The sequence below is a fragment of the Leptonotus elevatus genome, chromosome 12 (assembly GCF_054856555.1).
Source record: "Leptonotus elevatus isolate MCC_2025b chromosome 12, RoL_Lele_1.0, whole genome shotgun sequence".
Classification (NCBI taxonomy): Eukaryota; Metazoa; Chordata; class Actinopteri; order Syngnathiformes; family Syngnathidae; genus Leptonotus; species Leptonotus elevatus.
The window spans coordinates 18,910,170-18,925,191 of record NC_141250.1 but is presented as its reverse complement, the minus strand read 5'-3'; the positions used below and the strand labels follow the sequence as shown (position 1 = coordinate 18,925,191).

At 43.0% G+C, this 15,022-nt stretch overlaps 1 protein-coding gene across 10 annotated transcripts in view; it reads left to right on the top strand.

The window, feature by feature from the left end:
* The window catches only part of fmnl2a (formin-like 2a), a 50,264-nt gene that overhangs the window by 12,891 nt on the left and 22,351 nt on the right, over positions 1-15,022 (top strand). For all 10 annotated transcript variants that reach the window (XM_086090448.1, XM_086090450.1, XM_086090449.1 and 7 more), the window contains exons 2-6: positions 3,775-3,858; positions 7,287-7,367; positions 10,033-10,109; positions 12,994-13,077; positions 13,525-13,680. In XM_086090448.1, coding sequence (XP_085946574.1) covers positions 3,775-3,858; positions 7,287-7,367; positions 10,033-10,109; positions 12,994-13,077; positions 13,525-13,680 — 482 coding nt within the window. The remainder of the gene's footprint in view (positions 1-3,774; positions 3,859-7,286; positions 7,368-10,032; positions 10,110-12,993; positions 13,078-13,524; positions 13,681-15,022) is intronic.

Here is a 15,022-nt window from a genome sequence, read left to right as displayed (position 1 = left end):
AATATAAATATAAAATCAAGAAAAGTACACGAGCATGTTGCTCAAATCTTCTTTCCCAATTTAAAACAAGTGGAAACGTCATTATTCCATTCCAACCCCACATTGTGCTCCTTCTGGTGTACATGTCTTGACGACCAGAGGGGGCAGTATAATACAGACATACAGACACAAACGAAGAAGAATGTCACAACTTGTGACTTGCCAAAATGTTGTAAAAATATTAGTTGTTTTTTGGAGAGGACAAAAACTATACGCATTGCTACATTGTCTGTCAAATATAGTAATATATAGTTAGCTCCTCTATGGAAGTTTGTATTGTGTGTTAGCATTAAGCTAGCTGACATTTCCTAAGGCAGTTAATCTTTTTTTTTTTTACTTGAGCTGGGAGTGGCAGAAAATTGCTTTTTTTTTCTTCAAAAAACTTGATGTGAGGTAAATTGAGTGAGTTGGTTACCACCAGCTAGCGTTAATTTTTTGCTCACAAATCAAAGCAAAAATATCTGGTAAGGGGTGAGAAGTCCTACTATTTACAATACTGTACACTTCATATAGATTGCTACTACATTCTTCAACAGAATAGTAACACACGGGTAATTTGACCAACCTGGTCCATATCACTGTCACATCATTCCAAAAGCGGAAATAATAACCCTTTGAACAAATTTAGCTAAAACGTGATCATCACGCTTCTACTCAAATTCACGAACATGCAGTACAGATGTGAGCCAGCTGCCAGTGAAATCTGCCGGAGTTCCCCTGTGTCGTCTTGATTTTTTTTTTTACTGCTGCATGCAAGGGAGTGTCTCATGCTTTGGGTCACTGCATTTGGTTATGCTAGCTGCACACAGGCACGGTTGTAATTTCAGGCTACGGTATCAGTCCGGTGCAGCTGCGTGTGTTTGTATTATCACAACTTCCTTAAAGTCAATTCGCACACTTTGCGTTGTGCTGTTTAGCTTTATTGGGTCTACCAGTCTTCACAGCTGACCGTAAGATTATAAGCAGCTGCTGTGGGCGACGAGTTACTGTAGGATGAGTTACATCTCGCTATAGGATGTAGCAGAAAAATGCTTTAAAGGGACATCTGTTACCCGGATCATTTATGACCCCGTCTTTTTGGACCATGTGATATTTTGGGGCGATAATGAGACAAACGTGTCATTGTGGTCGAGTTTTAACAGCTCCACCCTCCGCTCACATCAGCCTAGCCATAACATTTGCTCCTTGCATTATCAGTTAACCTAATGAATTCCCGAGCCTCCTAATTTAACAGGGACGGTGCGTTTAGTTGTGGGGGTTGTGGCGTCACTTTGCAAAAATGTAACGGGCGCATACACTGAAGACGCCATTCGGTGGTTGTGGACTTAAGGTAACCTGACCTCCAGTATGTTGAGCGCCTGTCGCAGCTCATTAGCGCTTGGATGATGAGAAGTGAGCTGGTACGAGTAATTCTTCGTTTGACTTGGACCTTCACCAAATGGGGCATTTGGACAGCTGTGCGAACCGGCAACTAGGTTAAAATTTCCCAAACCCCCTTTTTTTTTTACCTGCATTGCAAATATATAAATAGCAAACCTTACTGTGACCGAATTTCAGGTGCATTCACTGTCATCTGTTTTCAAAATCTGATTCCTCCATATTGTTTTAGAGCTTTTTTCATTCTTTGGTAATCAGGGGCATTTTCACCAAAATGATCCGTTTCTGCCCAAAAAGTGAAAAGACTTGACGAATATACGACAAATGTAAACATCCACGGCAGTGAATTGAGTTCATATGTGACGGGACAGGGAGCTGGAACGAGGTAGATATCCGGGCCACTCCCTCCTGATTCCCAGCATTGAGTCCGGCGGCAATCTGTAGCCTCGCAGCATCTGCTGAATACTGATTCAATTAGCTGGTCATTCCTGCAGGGGGGACACTTGCGTGAACTGAAACCTTTCTTTGTACTGAAGATAGCCGATATTTTTCCAGTCCTCTGCCTTGTCGAGCAAGTTCAGTTGCATGAATCTGTTCTCTGCACTGTTCTTATTAGTCACTATAAACGGTCACAAGGATTTTTTTTTTTACAATCTAGCGGTTGTCCAATTGTTTGTTACAAAGGGCAGTGTTTCATTATTAAATGACATGCCATGTAGGCCAGACAATAATACACAATGCTGACAGATCAAATATTTGAAGAACTCCAAAGCCAGTTGGAGAGCGGACAATGCTCGCTCAGCACCTGACTCGGCATTACTCATTCATGAAAATAGACTTCATCGGAGGGCATTCATCATCTTTCTTCCTCTTTACACCCCTGGGGAGCTCTGCTGGAAAATCTAAATGTGGAGTCAACACTGATAGATGAGCCAGGCTGTCCAATCAGGGTTGGGGGGGGGGGGGGGGCAGTGGAAAACATTTTCAGGAAGCAAAACCAAACCACATAGATTTGCTTGTTTTTATCGCTAGCGCCTTGAGTTTTTATCCCTTTGACTTAATATGTGAGAGCAGATACAATTTCAGGTTTTGGATAATAAAGGGGGAATCTGTGGAGTTATTTAAACCACTTGCAAGATTTGAATGTAGCCTCACTTCACAAACAGTGCCTCTTTAAGCTAGCATTAGCAATGTAAACAAGCCAACATTAGCCTTGGTGGCATGATAGTGTTAATATGAGAATCAATTGAAAACAAAATCAAAAGAGGTGACAAACGTACCCGTCGAGCAGAAATGCTTCTAATTCTGTTGTTAGCTAACAGAAATGATTGACACCTGTGGTTTCTTACAAAAAGGAAACGCCCACTTTAACAGAATACTCTGCACAGTTTCTGTTTTTATTCATTTCCATTTAGACTGCAATTAGCCCCTAATGAGGATAAGCGATATTGAAAATCAATGGACGGGACAGCTGGATTTTCAATTGGAACACTGAAGACTTTTAACAGTACAGTAGAAACCTGCGGGAAAATAGCAAGTTTACAGACCGAGCAAAGAAAGCAAACTGTAGGTGAGACAGCACCCTAAATCGTTTATCTACATACACGAAGCATGATCCGTAATTCTTGTCGTTTTCATTCAATGAGCCATGCGTAGGCCTGCTCCGACACATAACAGATGTTTGACGACGGGAGGTAAAATAAAGCAAGTATTTGTGAGGAAAACCTTTGAATGAGCCTCCGCCTTATTTGATGGCAAACACATGGATCAGATTAGAATCATTCCACATTCACAAAGTCACTTGGAAATCATAGCAATTCCATATAAACCGCTATCAGGAGAAAGTTGCCAGGAAGTCAATACCTTTGTAGTTATCAGTTTGGTGTACACAGTCTTAAGTCTTAGTCTTACACTTTATCGGTGCTTTTTCATAAGAGGGAGAAATTTTGTCATAGGTTGACTGTCCGTCCTAATGAGCTCAACAGAGGCACTCGACAGAAAGGGACTGAACTAATCAAACCCTTGTTACCACGCTTGGTTGGGAGAGGGGCAGCACGTCTTTCCGAGCAAAGCGTCATGAAAATGGATGTCAACACATTGCGTAGTGATGCGTTTGCAAAGTTCCATGGACACGACGAATGAGACGGCGGCAATAAGGTTGTTTGCAATACACTCGCTGGCCACACGATTAGGCAGTGAGATCCAGTCAAATATTCTGCTTTTTTACAAAGACGATAAAGCTCAGTTAACTTTCTTGTGTGTGCGGGTGTCATTGCCGGTCATTGCCGGTCGGCCGCTGGTCGTACTCGCATTTCATCATCCGCGGCCAATTAACTGTGACATTCTTCTCTCCTCCAGAACTCAATGAATCTCCCTCCAGACAAAGCTCGCCTGTTGCGGCAGTATGACAACGAGAAGAAGTGGGAGCTCATCTGTGATCAGGTGGGTGATGTAAACTTTGTACACTGATGCCATTTTATTGCTCACGTTGAGGTTTTTACGCTCACTGGCCACAACGGGCACACCGACTCCTTTGAATCTGATCCAATTATGAGACCTGTATAAAAATGTCTACATTCAGAAAGATAACGATAACGTAAATCAACAATCTTACTGTGATTTTAGTTTGCAGCCGTGTAGTACTGCTGGGATGTTTTTGGGGTTACCCTAAGCTACAGTTATTGCAACGTCTGTCACATCCACCGAGCCCACCTTTCAACATAGCACTGTGGATGCCAAGCGCTTGACAAAGAACAGGCTAAGCCTCCTGGAGCTCTGGAGAAAAGACTGACCTTCTCTTCCAGAATGACAACGAAGCACTTTTGTGGTCTGATCGAATGAAGGGTGTGCATTTGATTGACTATATTTCTTTAATTGACTTGGGGAGGGTGGGTTAATAAGTAAATGCCTGATTTAACACATACTGAGTGTGTAGCAATTGGCTATCAGCCCATCCTATGTAACATTGTGTCTATAACCGGTAACTACTCTGGGAGAGGCCAGCACTTTTTTTTTTTGTTTCTGGCATTTCAAAAATGTTTTATTTTCCACCGCCAGCACTTGCCTGGTAATTCTGCCACTGTCCCATTTGCGTGATCAACTGAGTTTGCGCCCCTTTTTACTCACGCAAACCTTTAGTAAATCAGGCCCTAAGTCGTTCCCTGTCTTGACACACTGGCCTGGCATCAAGTGGCTTAAGTGGCTCAGCGGGGCGTTCGCATCGGTTAGCCAGTTAAATAGCCCGGCCTGTTATTTGCGTCAGCGCTGCGTGCGGAAAATAACACGGGGAGCACTCTGTGCACTCGCTGCCGTTCTCGATGCTCCGCTCGGCTCGCAGCCTCCGTGACAAGAGATTTCTGCCTTTGTGAGCAGAAGAGAAAATCGGGTAAGAGACGAGGACCAAGAGGACCACCACCCACCCCGAGTGTATAGCTAGCCACTGACCCTGAAGGGAACAGTGCAGCAGAGCCCACTGGGAGGCTGAGTGATAGTCAAAGATCCCTTTTTTTGTGCTACTGTTACAGTAAGAGATCAAGCTAAACATAAGGATGTATTTTTACGATCTGAAAGCAATTTTCAGAAGTGTCCATATTTTTTTAAATATTGTATTTAAGATTTTTTTCACAAAACACACAAAAAAAAACACAACAGGTGGATTGTCATGTTAAAAATTTGCACACAGGAGGAATAAAAAAAGTAAATGTAAATATAAATATACGGACAGAAGCGTCCATCTTAATCACCTTAAAATTGCAGTGTTCAATATACTTACGGTGGGTATAAAAAGTATACACTTCACTGTTCAAATGTCATGTTTTTGTGGTACAGAAATGTAATAGGATTCTTTCCATCCAATTGTTTCGAATTTTTTAAGCGAATTTACTGAAAATGCGCAAAACGGACATGCGACTTATGCCCGTTTCCATCGGTTCTTCTTTTGCGAATATTGAGAGGGGACTCCGCCGCTGTAGGTGGCGGTATACACCATAATTTAAAAGAAGAAGAAGACCAGGAAGCAACTGCACCTTGCGATGACGTCTTATGAGTTCTCTTTTGTAATTCTCGATAAAACGTAGCGTTTCTTTGCTGTTTTCCATCTAAAATAGCATTAAAATTCGCTTCTTTAATTAATTCCAAAAGGATTTCTATTTTGTCGCCCCCCCCAAAATACCTTACTTTATCGTCCGACTTTGCTTTGTGACTACAAACGTACGTGTGACGTAATATCCGGTCAAAATGTGTGACGTGTATCCGGTCTTGTCAGTTTCCATAGCCAAAATTTTCCTATTCCTTTTTTCGATACGCTTCAAAATCCACCCCCCTCTAAGCGTAAAAACCTTTTTGCGAATTTTGGTCCCTTTTTCGAATTTCTAGCGTTTCCATTCAGTTTTATTTTTGCGTTTCTTGAAAATTGGAATAAAAACGGGTGGATGGAAACCCAACTAATGAGAGCAAGAGGAATCATTTAAAAACCTTTTCCATCATTCATTTGGCCTGTAATCTGGCATTTGAACAGTGTAGGCTTTTTATATGCTGTGTGTATACCCCAAAATTCATAGTAAAGGTGTGCGGTGATCCAATTATCAGGCAGAGCGCATAAGTTGATCACTCTTCTGACTTCTTTGCCCACATCCGACTGAGTACTTTCCTGTGTCAAAGCTACGGGGTGTCTCTTTTAGTTACCATAGCAACACTGCCCGGGGGAGCCCAAACGAATGGAGATGACGGGTTCGACACTCTGAACAACATACCCTGCAAATACAGGCACAGTGCATAAATATTAACGCCTCACAGATGAAATAATGATACGACAAGGTTAAAACATCCTCACTCTGAAGAGTGATCAGCGGAGTGACCTTGTGCTAAAATGAACATTCACATACAATATATGTTTAACCAGCGACTCATATCTTTAGAATTGAACATTTAGATGTTGAGTTTTAAGCACAAACGAGTGTTGCATCGTTCCTGTTTGTATGTCACAGTCACGCGAGATAAATAAGAGCCGAAGGGCGTTTGATTTTTTTTTCCGTTTGTAATCATGAGAATACTGTTTCCAATCTAGTTCCCTCGATTCAATTGGTGATTAACATGAATATCATCCTCCAAAATGTTGTAAATACTGTACTTACTTACTTTTTGGTAACACAAAGTAGACCACAAGTTGGTAATAATGGTAATAATCCCGTTGATCTGAATTAGCACTAATCATTTGCTATTTACAGCGTCTGCCTAAATTTGGAACAATGGCTTAACCTTGCCCAGATTATCTATCTGGCGGAGTGCCTTTGAGCATGACCGTGGTTCGAGCCCAGTGTCTTTGGTATGGTAGTATTCAAGGGCAGGTATTGCTGTTAACGGTTTGTGGTCATCATGTACAACCCCATCTCTAAATTAATCCCTTAGGCTCCTTTAGTCTACAGCAGCTAAGGTGCCTCTGATAAATAACATTCTTGTGCTGGCTGTAAAGAATTGGGGGTGGGGGGGGGAAGATCTGGTCTGATCTCACGCACCAACAGACGGTTACGGTTGCATTTACAAATGCTCGGGAGAGTCGTTTCAAACGCGGATATATTCTGGCCTGGGCCGGAAAGGAAATATTAGCTTGAGAACCCAAGTTACGCAAGTGAATGTTGCAATTTTCCAAGAAAAACAGCATCACTACTCACTCATTAATCAATACGTCAAGTTTTGCATTTGTGCATAGAGAGATGGTTTAAACATCGTGTCTGCAGCAGCACGAGCAAGTTCCACTGAAAAATAACCCGGCGGTTGTCTTCAACAACGGTTTATTTATTACGCATTGTCCTCAAACTTGCAATAGGAGGGGGTTTTCTCTTCTGACTCTTTTGCTTTCGCTTTTTTGACAGGAGCGATTCCAAGTGAAAAACCCCCCACACACATACATCCAAAAGCTGAGGAGCTATCTGGACCCGGCAGTCACAAGAAAGGTGAGACAGCCTCGCCATGCAACAATGTGTTCCATTCCTCTCGCCACTGGCACAGCTTTTCCCTTCCTTTCGAACCGTCTTATCTCGTCCAGGATGTCCCTCTAGTTGAGCACAGATAGCACACACAGATAACTTTGGGAACTTTCTTGGTACCATAAGTAACATTGTTCCCATAAAACCCAAAGCTTGAGAAAAACCGTTACTGATCTGAAACTGTTATCAGTTTTCCCTCATTGTGGTAAAAACTGCAACAAAAAAGCATAACATGATATGATTTTTAATCGGGGTGACTGGTTGGATGGGAGTGTTGCCTCATCACAACAGGCTGTTGCTCTTTTGTTATTGTATGTGTGACATACAGTATTTGGCTTCTTGACTAACCCGTTCTTGGGTCTACAATGCACCCCCCCAGAAGACATATTTGTTCAGCATGTGTCGTTTGTTTTAACAGTTAACAGAATTGACGACTGCATGTTTTTGCCCGAAAGACACACGGCTGTTAATTTCCAGAGTAAAAGTGAGCATTGCCAAGCAGAGGGGGGGGGGGGGCGAGGAGAGAAAGGCGACATGCGAGAGGGGTAAAACAAGACGTTGGTAGCAAGAGAGGGAGGGAAGAAGACAAAAAGAGGCACCAGAGGAAGAGAGAAAGAGTTATGGGGCTTCTTTCTACATTCCTGTGCCGTCCCCCTTTTCTTCAAACTCAAACAATTGCGACTTTGTGCGGCGGCGAGAGAGCTGGAGGTCATTGCCTCAACTTTCCGTATAGGCAGGCGCCGGTGCATTCCTCGGGGCAGCTCCCAGCCAATGGGCGCCCAAGGAAGGTTGAGCTCCCATCCAACCAGTCCTCAAGAATGTATCAGGCATTTATATGTTTCCAGGATCGCCAAATTCTCCTCTTGTGCACTTTCGCCGCTCCTCTCTCCTCGTCGCTCTCCTCCTCCTCCTCCTCCTCCTCCTCCTCCTCCTCCTCCTCCTCTGGGTCGCAGCTGGTTGTACTTATGTGGAGTGTGTGGTGGTTGCCTGGGGAAGAGGAGGAGGAGGAGAGGGGGGAGCGCTGCCTCTGGGAGCCTGCACAGTACCCCAAAATATGCTTTGCGCACAAAAGGGCTCCTCCCTAATAAAAACACTGTTTCTCATCTGCTCATGTGCCAAACACACTCCACCCAAGCCTGAAGACTCAGGGCGGGAACTGCTCTCTCTTCTTTGGATGTTACAAGGAGTTGTTTCCTCTGTGAAATTTTCAAGCAGTGGACGGGGGTGCGCTTAGGAGGAAGACCTTGGAAAATGACATGTTTGAAGATATGTACCCAATCGTGGAGACACCGTGTTTCAGTTGATCAGATTTTTGGGAGGCGGGGCCAAACGGCGTCCAGTGATGCAATTGAGAATTTAGCCTGAGATGTATTGTATTAGTGTCTATCTTGCGCAATTACAGGTTACAAAGGCCGTTAGCTCGCAAGTTAGCTCGCATGCTAACTGGTGGCTAGTCCCTCTCATCATATTCCAGTCGCTAAAGGCTTTGAGTGGATATATTCTCCTGGCTCAAACGTGAAAAGTGAAGAAAGTTGCTGGACAAAGTAGCATCTATTTAGTGGACACGCCCACATCATTTGAGAACAAAGACAATGGATTCGATTTTTTTCAAGATTCTCATTTTATACAATGTTTCATTCAGATTTGTTCTTCATATCACAAATCCCTGTGTTTTGTCAGATTCACAAGACATGTATTTTCATTTTACAAGGCCTTTGATAGGAAATGTTTTCTCATCACTTTTTTTGAATCACACGATTGCTGAGTCACTTGTGTTTTATGTCGTTCCTGTTGCTACACAAAGTAAAATATTTACAATTGTTTGTAATAGGTCTCTTCCAAAATCAGGTGCTAATCCAAATTAGAATAGTCACCATACAAGAGCCAATATTGGTTGTAATAACTGTCTAGACTTTATTTGTACAATAATTTGCATGTTAGCGAAGGTGGAACCAGATCAGATTGTTGTACGATATAAACTACTGTATTCTTCTCTATAGTTCAAATGAAGAAAATATATTTCGTAATTCAAATGTAACTTGTTGTGAGGTCATCTCTCGTTCAAAAATGACTACAGTGTTTACCATTTAAAGACGTTCCCTTGGCACTATTTCCTTTCCGTTGTGCTACTGATAATCACAAGCATGTCTTCATCTGACTGTTTGATGACGAAGATGAGTTTTTCTTGTGTAACAGTCTTAAGAGCCCTCCGACCATTCATTCATCACGAACGTCGCACCCATTTCTCTTTAGCCGCTTCCTTCCGCGACACGACTGCGGACCGTCCTGCTAGCTTTGAACCAATTTGGTTAGTCAATTTTATCGAGCTGCCAGGAAAGATTAGTGCTATTTCTAAACCTAACGCGGCTAAATAAGATCACATGCAGGACCTACTACATATTCACAGTTTCCAGTGAGTCAGCTCTCCGTTTCGTTTACTGCTCAGCGGTTACTGGCGGCTTTAACGACCGCAGATAATATTGTGTGCTGAACCCAATCCTTGCTTTCTCAATATATGTGCAGTAAATGCCTGCTGCTATGCTAGCTAGCCGCAAACATCCATGCGCTATGAACTGATTTTCAGACCCGAGCTGGCTTTATAAAAGATGAACTCATCCTTCTTGTTCCTTAGAAATTCCGCCGAAGAGTTCAGGAGTCCACCCAAGTCCTGAGAGAACTGGAAATATCATTGCGGACCAATCATATAGGGTAAGTCAGCGGCGGACTGTTAACTCTTTGACTGCCATAAACGTTATAAAACGTTTAGCATAAACCTAGGGAAGGGCGCCGAGGACGTTAAAAGACGTCCCCTATGTTTTTTTTTTTTTTTTTCAAAAACGGGTGCAGGAAAGCCTTGGGCAGCTGTGCTGAAAATATCAGGCAGATCAGGTAAGTTTAATGACTTGTTTTGGCCTCTAGATGGCAGCGATGACTCTCTTTGCACAAGGTTGGATGGGCCGCCCACCGTGGGCGTCAGTAGAAGACGTGAGGCGGAGCTAGAGTGTTGAGGAGACAATGGCTGATCCAAGCCACAATGGCTAGACCAAGCAACCGGTTACAAGCAGCTCACGCTTGAGCATTTTTTTCAAAGACGGAAAGCATCAATCAATACTAAAAAGCGCATTGATGTCAACGATGATGATGACAACGAGCTCTACGCCAAAGTTGGAAGCTTTGGCCTGTTACTATCACGTAGTAAGCCTCACCGGCTACGCGCGGCTAGCGCGGCTAGCGCTGCTAAGGCCGGAAAACGCGCACAATAGCCGGCCGGGTACTTCTGCACAAGCGGACATTCGATCGGACGATGGAGAGTAGTCGAAAAGCATCGACCAATGCACATTGATGATGATGATGATGGTCAACCTCGCCGGAGTTGGAAGCTATACGCGGCCGTTATTCTCTCGTCATAAAGCCTCACCGGCTAGCGCTGCTAACGCCGGAAAACGTGGAGCTGCACAAGCGGACATTCGATCGGACAATGAAGAGTACCCCGAGTCCAATGCATATTCATCGGAGGAGCGGGTACAGTCTGATCACGGAGAAGACACTGTTTCTGGACTACGATGCCACCATGAATGGAGTGGATGAAATGGATCAGAACATCTACCACTCGGTATAGCAACTGAAGGACACGGGGAAGCGAGACGTAACACCACCGTAACGTAACCGTAGCATGATCCTGATATTAGACTTGATGACACACTGCAGTATATACTTGCTATTCCCCGGAAAAAAACGGCCGGCAAGAAAGTGGCGCACGCGAAGAGGCAATCTGTTGTGCAAATGCTGTTGCGTCTCTTTGCACGCAGGAGAGTGTTACAAAAAGAAAAACTGTCGTTGAAACATCCACATATTTGTAAATAGCACCACAGTTGCACACATTTGTAAATAGTTTGCCAAATTGTTGTCAAATTGTTACACTGTTGAATGTAAATAAACATATTTTGCTATCAAAAAACACTTTTTCATTCTTGGTGGTAGTGTTTTATAGAAGTAAAGCACTATTTAGGTGTTTGTGGCATCATTCATGGACAAAAAGAAGTGTCAAATTCACTAGAATGCATGAAATAATATCGTTTCACTAAAAGCTTGATTTCTCCGTATTTTGGTCCAACACAGGCGAAATTGGGTCAAACTAACCATTTTCTATTGTTGATTACTAAAGAACGGAATAAGGTAGAAACAAACTCTTTTTTTCTGATGAAAGATGAAAGTCCAATCTTTCATTTGGTAGTACGTGTGTTTCCATAGTCCAAACAGAACATTTTCTGTGGACCTTGAAAATCAGTCAAAATGCTTAAATCGGCTGGCACTGGCGGCATCCCTTTTCTGAAAACGTCTGGCAGTCAAAGAGTTAACACGACAAACACATGCAGAAAAAGTAGGTGGGGGGGGGGGGAACACATGTTCTCATCATATTTTGAAATGAATGCTTCAATCATGCCACTAAAGTTTACAAACCAAACCTCAGAATAAACCAATGGGAATTACGTCTGCCTGTCAATACAGTCCAGGAATTGTTTACACAGATTAATTTAATTGTCCCAAGACCTTATGCCAGTAAACTAGATTACATCAGTAATCGTCTTAATCTAGACAATGGAGCATTAGCATAATGGCAGCGGGTTGGAGGGTGGGGGGGGGGGGGGGTTGCTGGGGCAAGATGTCACCCGCTCAGACAGTGAATAATTACAACTTGTGTTGAGAGGTGAAAATGTAACGCGGCTGCGTATAATGGCAGATTGTCGCTGCGCTCCTCACATGTTGTGTGGTGGTCACCAACATGTGGTGAATGAGAGGCTTGTGAGTTGTCCTGTGGTAATGATTACCATGTGGCACAACATGACTACACCTCCTGGCGCTGTCCCTGACCCAGCCCCCCCACCCACCCCCCCAACCCTACCAGGCACTGCTTTACTGGACCCTATCCCCAGTGTCCACAGTAATAACACTGCAGGAGGTCTCATAAGGACACAGCCAGGGGACTTGAGTGCAATTCCAATGAGCATGCCTGGGTGCCATTATGTTTATACCCTGCAAATTTCTCTCATTACCAAACAATTGGGCCTGTCAGAGGAACACCTTACGAGGTCTGGACTAAATAAAGATTCTCTTGTGTTTCAGGAAAGCGTTAAGAAAAAAATAAGCGCAGTCCTGAAAGTGTCTTAAACTTGAATGCCTCTACGTGAATGGACTGTTGATGTGGGGTTTTTTTTGTTTTGTTTGCACTTGTGTTTACCAAAGGGTGTGTGTATGTGTTGGGTGTAAAAATCTGCGATGCAGCGAGGTGTGTACAAGCCAAGATAAATCACCGTAATATAGGAATTTTGGACCCAAATACAAATCTGCAAAAATTGAACCGCGAAGTAGCGAGAGACCACTGTGCACTAATGAAACACTCTAATTTAAATGCTAATAAATAGAACTACAAAGGCAAATAAACAACTTGCATGGAAGCAGAAATTTAGTAACGATTTTTCGTTGAGTCAAAACTTCACAAAGTTTGCTTAGAAATCGGTTGAACATTTTTTTTTTTACGTTTCATTTTCTTCAAAGAAAAAATTGCCCGTCTTTATTTTTTTGTTGTTTTCAGGTGGGTGCGAGAGTTCCTCAACGAGGAAAACAAAGGCCTGGACGTGCTGGTGGAATATCTTTCTTTTGCACAGTACGCTGTCACGTAAGTCACTTCCAGCCTATTCACTCTCCGGCCCGAATGCTCGACTATATGCAGAAGTGACAACAACACAATGCTGCCATTCTGCAGACTCACTGATGCGTCCCCACACAGCGCACACTGCCGCATGCTAGCTCCAAAAGTCACTCAGGCCCTTTAGCTTCTTTTCCAAAGATTGATGGCGGGATTATTAGTCAGTCACAAGGTCCCTTGTTCTAAGAAGCCTGCACTTAAGTGATTCATTCAAAACACCCCACTTCGCCATATGTTATTATACGATGTGCACATTACGAATGCTTGTTTACCCCGCGAAGGCACCGCAGTCGAATGAAAACACGAAAGCGAACATGCTCACACTGACAGCAACGACAAAGTCAGGATTGTTGTTGATGAAATGCTTCGTAATATTACTCCTGTGCTAATCTCACATTTGTTTCCTTGATACGCCAGGTTTGATGGCGACGATGTGGAAAACAGTCCAGAGGCCCTCCTGGACAAGTCCAAACCTTGGAGTCGCTCCATCGAGGACCTGCACGGAGGCAGCACGCTGTCATCTCCCCTCAGCGGGAACGGCATCACTCGGGCGGGCCGCCACTCGACGTTACGGTGCGTTTTGTTTGTAACTTTTGACCGTAAAACAGTTAGCCGTCATGTGGTCCGTAAGTGACTTTAAATGGCTTACGACACATTTGTATAACACTGACTTTGACCCATTACTAACACTGAATTATCTCGTGACAGAATAAAAGAATGTTTAAGGGTTTTTTTCGTGCACCAAACCATATAATCTAAGACTAGAGGGTTTGGCGGTAGGTATTTCATAAACCCATGCTAATATATTCTCTAATCCTCCCTGTCGTTCCATTGATGTTTCAGCACAGTACGCATATTGACTTGTGTGACCTTTAATCCGCCAGTTCGAAGGGGCTAACTTGAACATGTTGTGCACAAAGAGTTCTATTGAGGCAGAGAATCACATGTCTGCTAATTTGAGATCCTTGCATGATCACATCTACCATTTTTAGCCATATCCATATCACATTGTTTGCCCCAACTAACATTTCTAGTCACTTTGTGTTTTTTTTTTTTAACTCATTCACTGCCATTGACGCCTATAAACGTTAAAAATTAATTTGAACTATTTCTATTAGTTTAACATTTTTTCCCACTTTTGTTAACAAGAGTATGAAAACCTAGAATTTTTTTTAAACCTTTTTTTTTTTTTTAAGAAAATATTATTAAAAATTAGGGGCGTCAGGCGATTAAAATTTTTAATTGTAATTAATCGCATGACTTCAATAGTCTCACAATTAATTACAATTAATCACAAATTGTATATCTGTTCTAAATGTACAATCATTTTTTTCCTATGTTTTCATACTCTTGTTAACAAAAGTGGAAAAAATGTTAAACTAATATGAATAATTCAAAATATTTTTTGACGTCTATAGCCGTCAATGGCAGTGAATGAGTTAATCTGGAGAGTTTGCAATTGCAATTACTGGAAAATTTGCACATTGACAAATGGATTGCCAGCACATCAATCCACTGCTACTTTTTAACCAGATAAGAGCACTCTAAAGGAGGCTGACTGTCTTCTGTTCTGTCCTTCATAGTCTACTCTTGTGTCTGCCCGTCTTCGACAGCAGGCAGGTCAAAACTTCTGTCTCCTCCAAACCTCCCCCGATCCATCCAAAGACACGCTCAAATACACACAACCCCTGGCTCATTGTTCTCGTACCGCCCTGCTTGCGCTGTCTGTGTCGGGGATGTGAATTATTTGTACTGCCAGCTTCTCCTCCTGCGCTCTCTTCGAAGCAAATAGGTTTTTCTGCCGCTATTGTTCCTGCCTCCGTGCCTGTGTACTCCCTCTGTGGCTCCCCGAATGCCATCCGGCGCCGTTTCCATGCAAAGGCCATGTAGGAGCTCAGCACTAGACACAAACAGC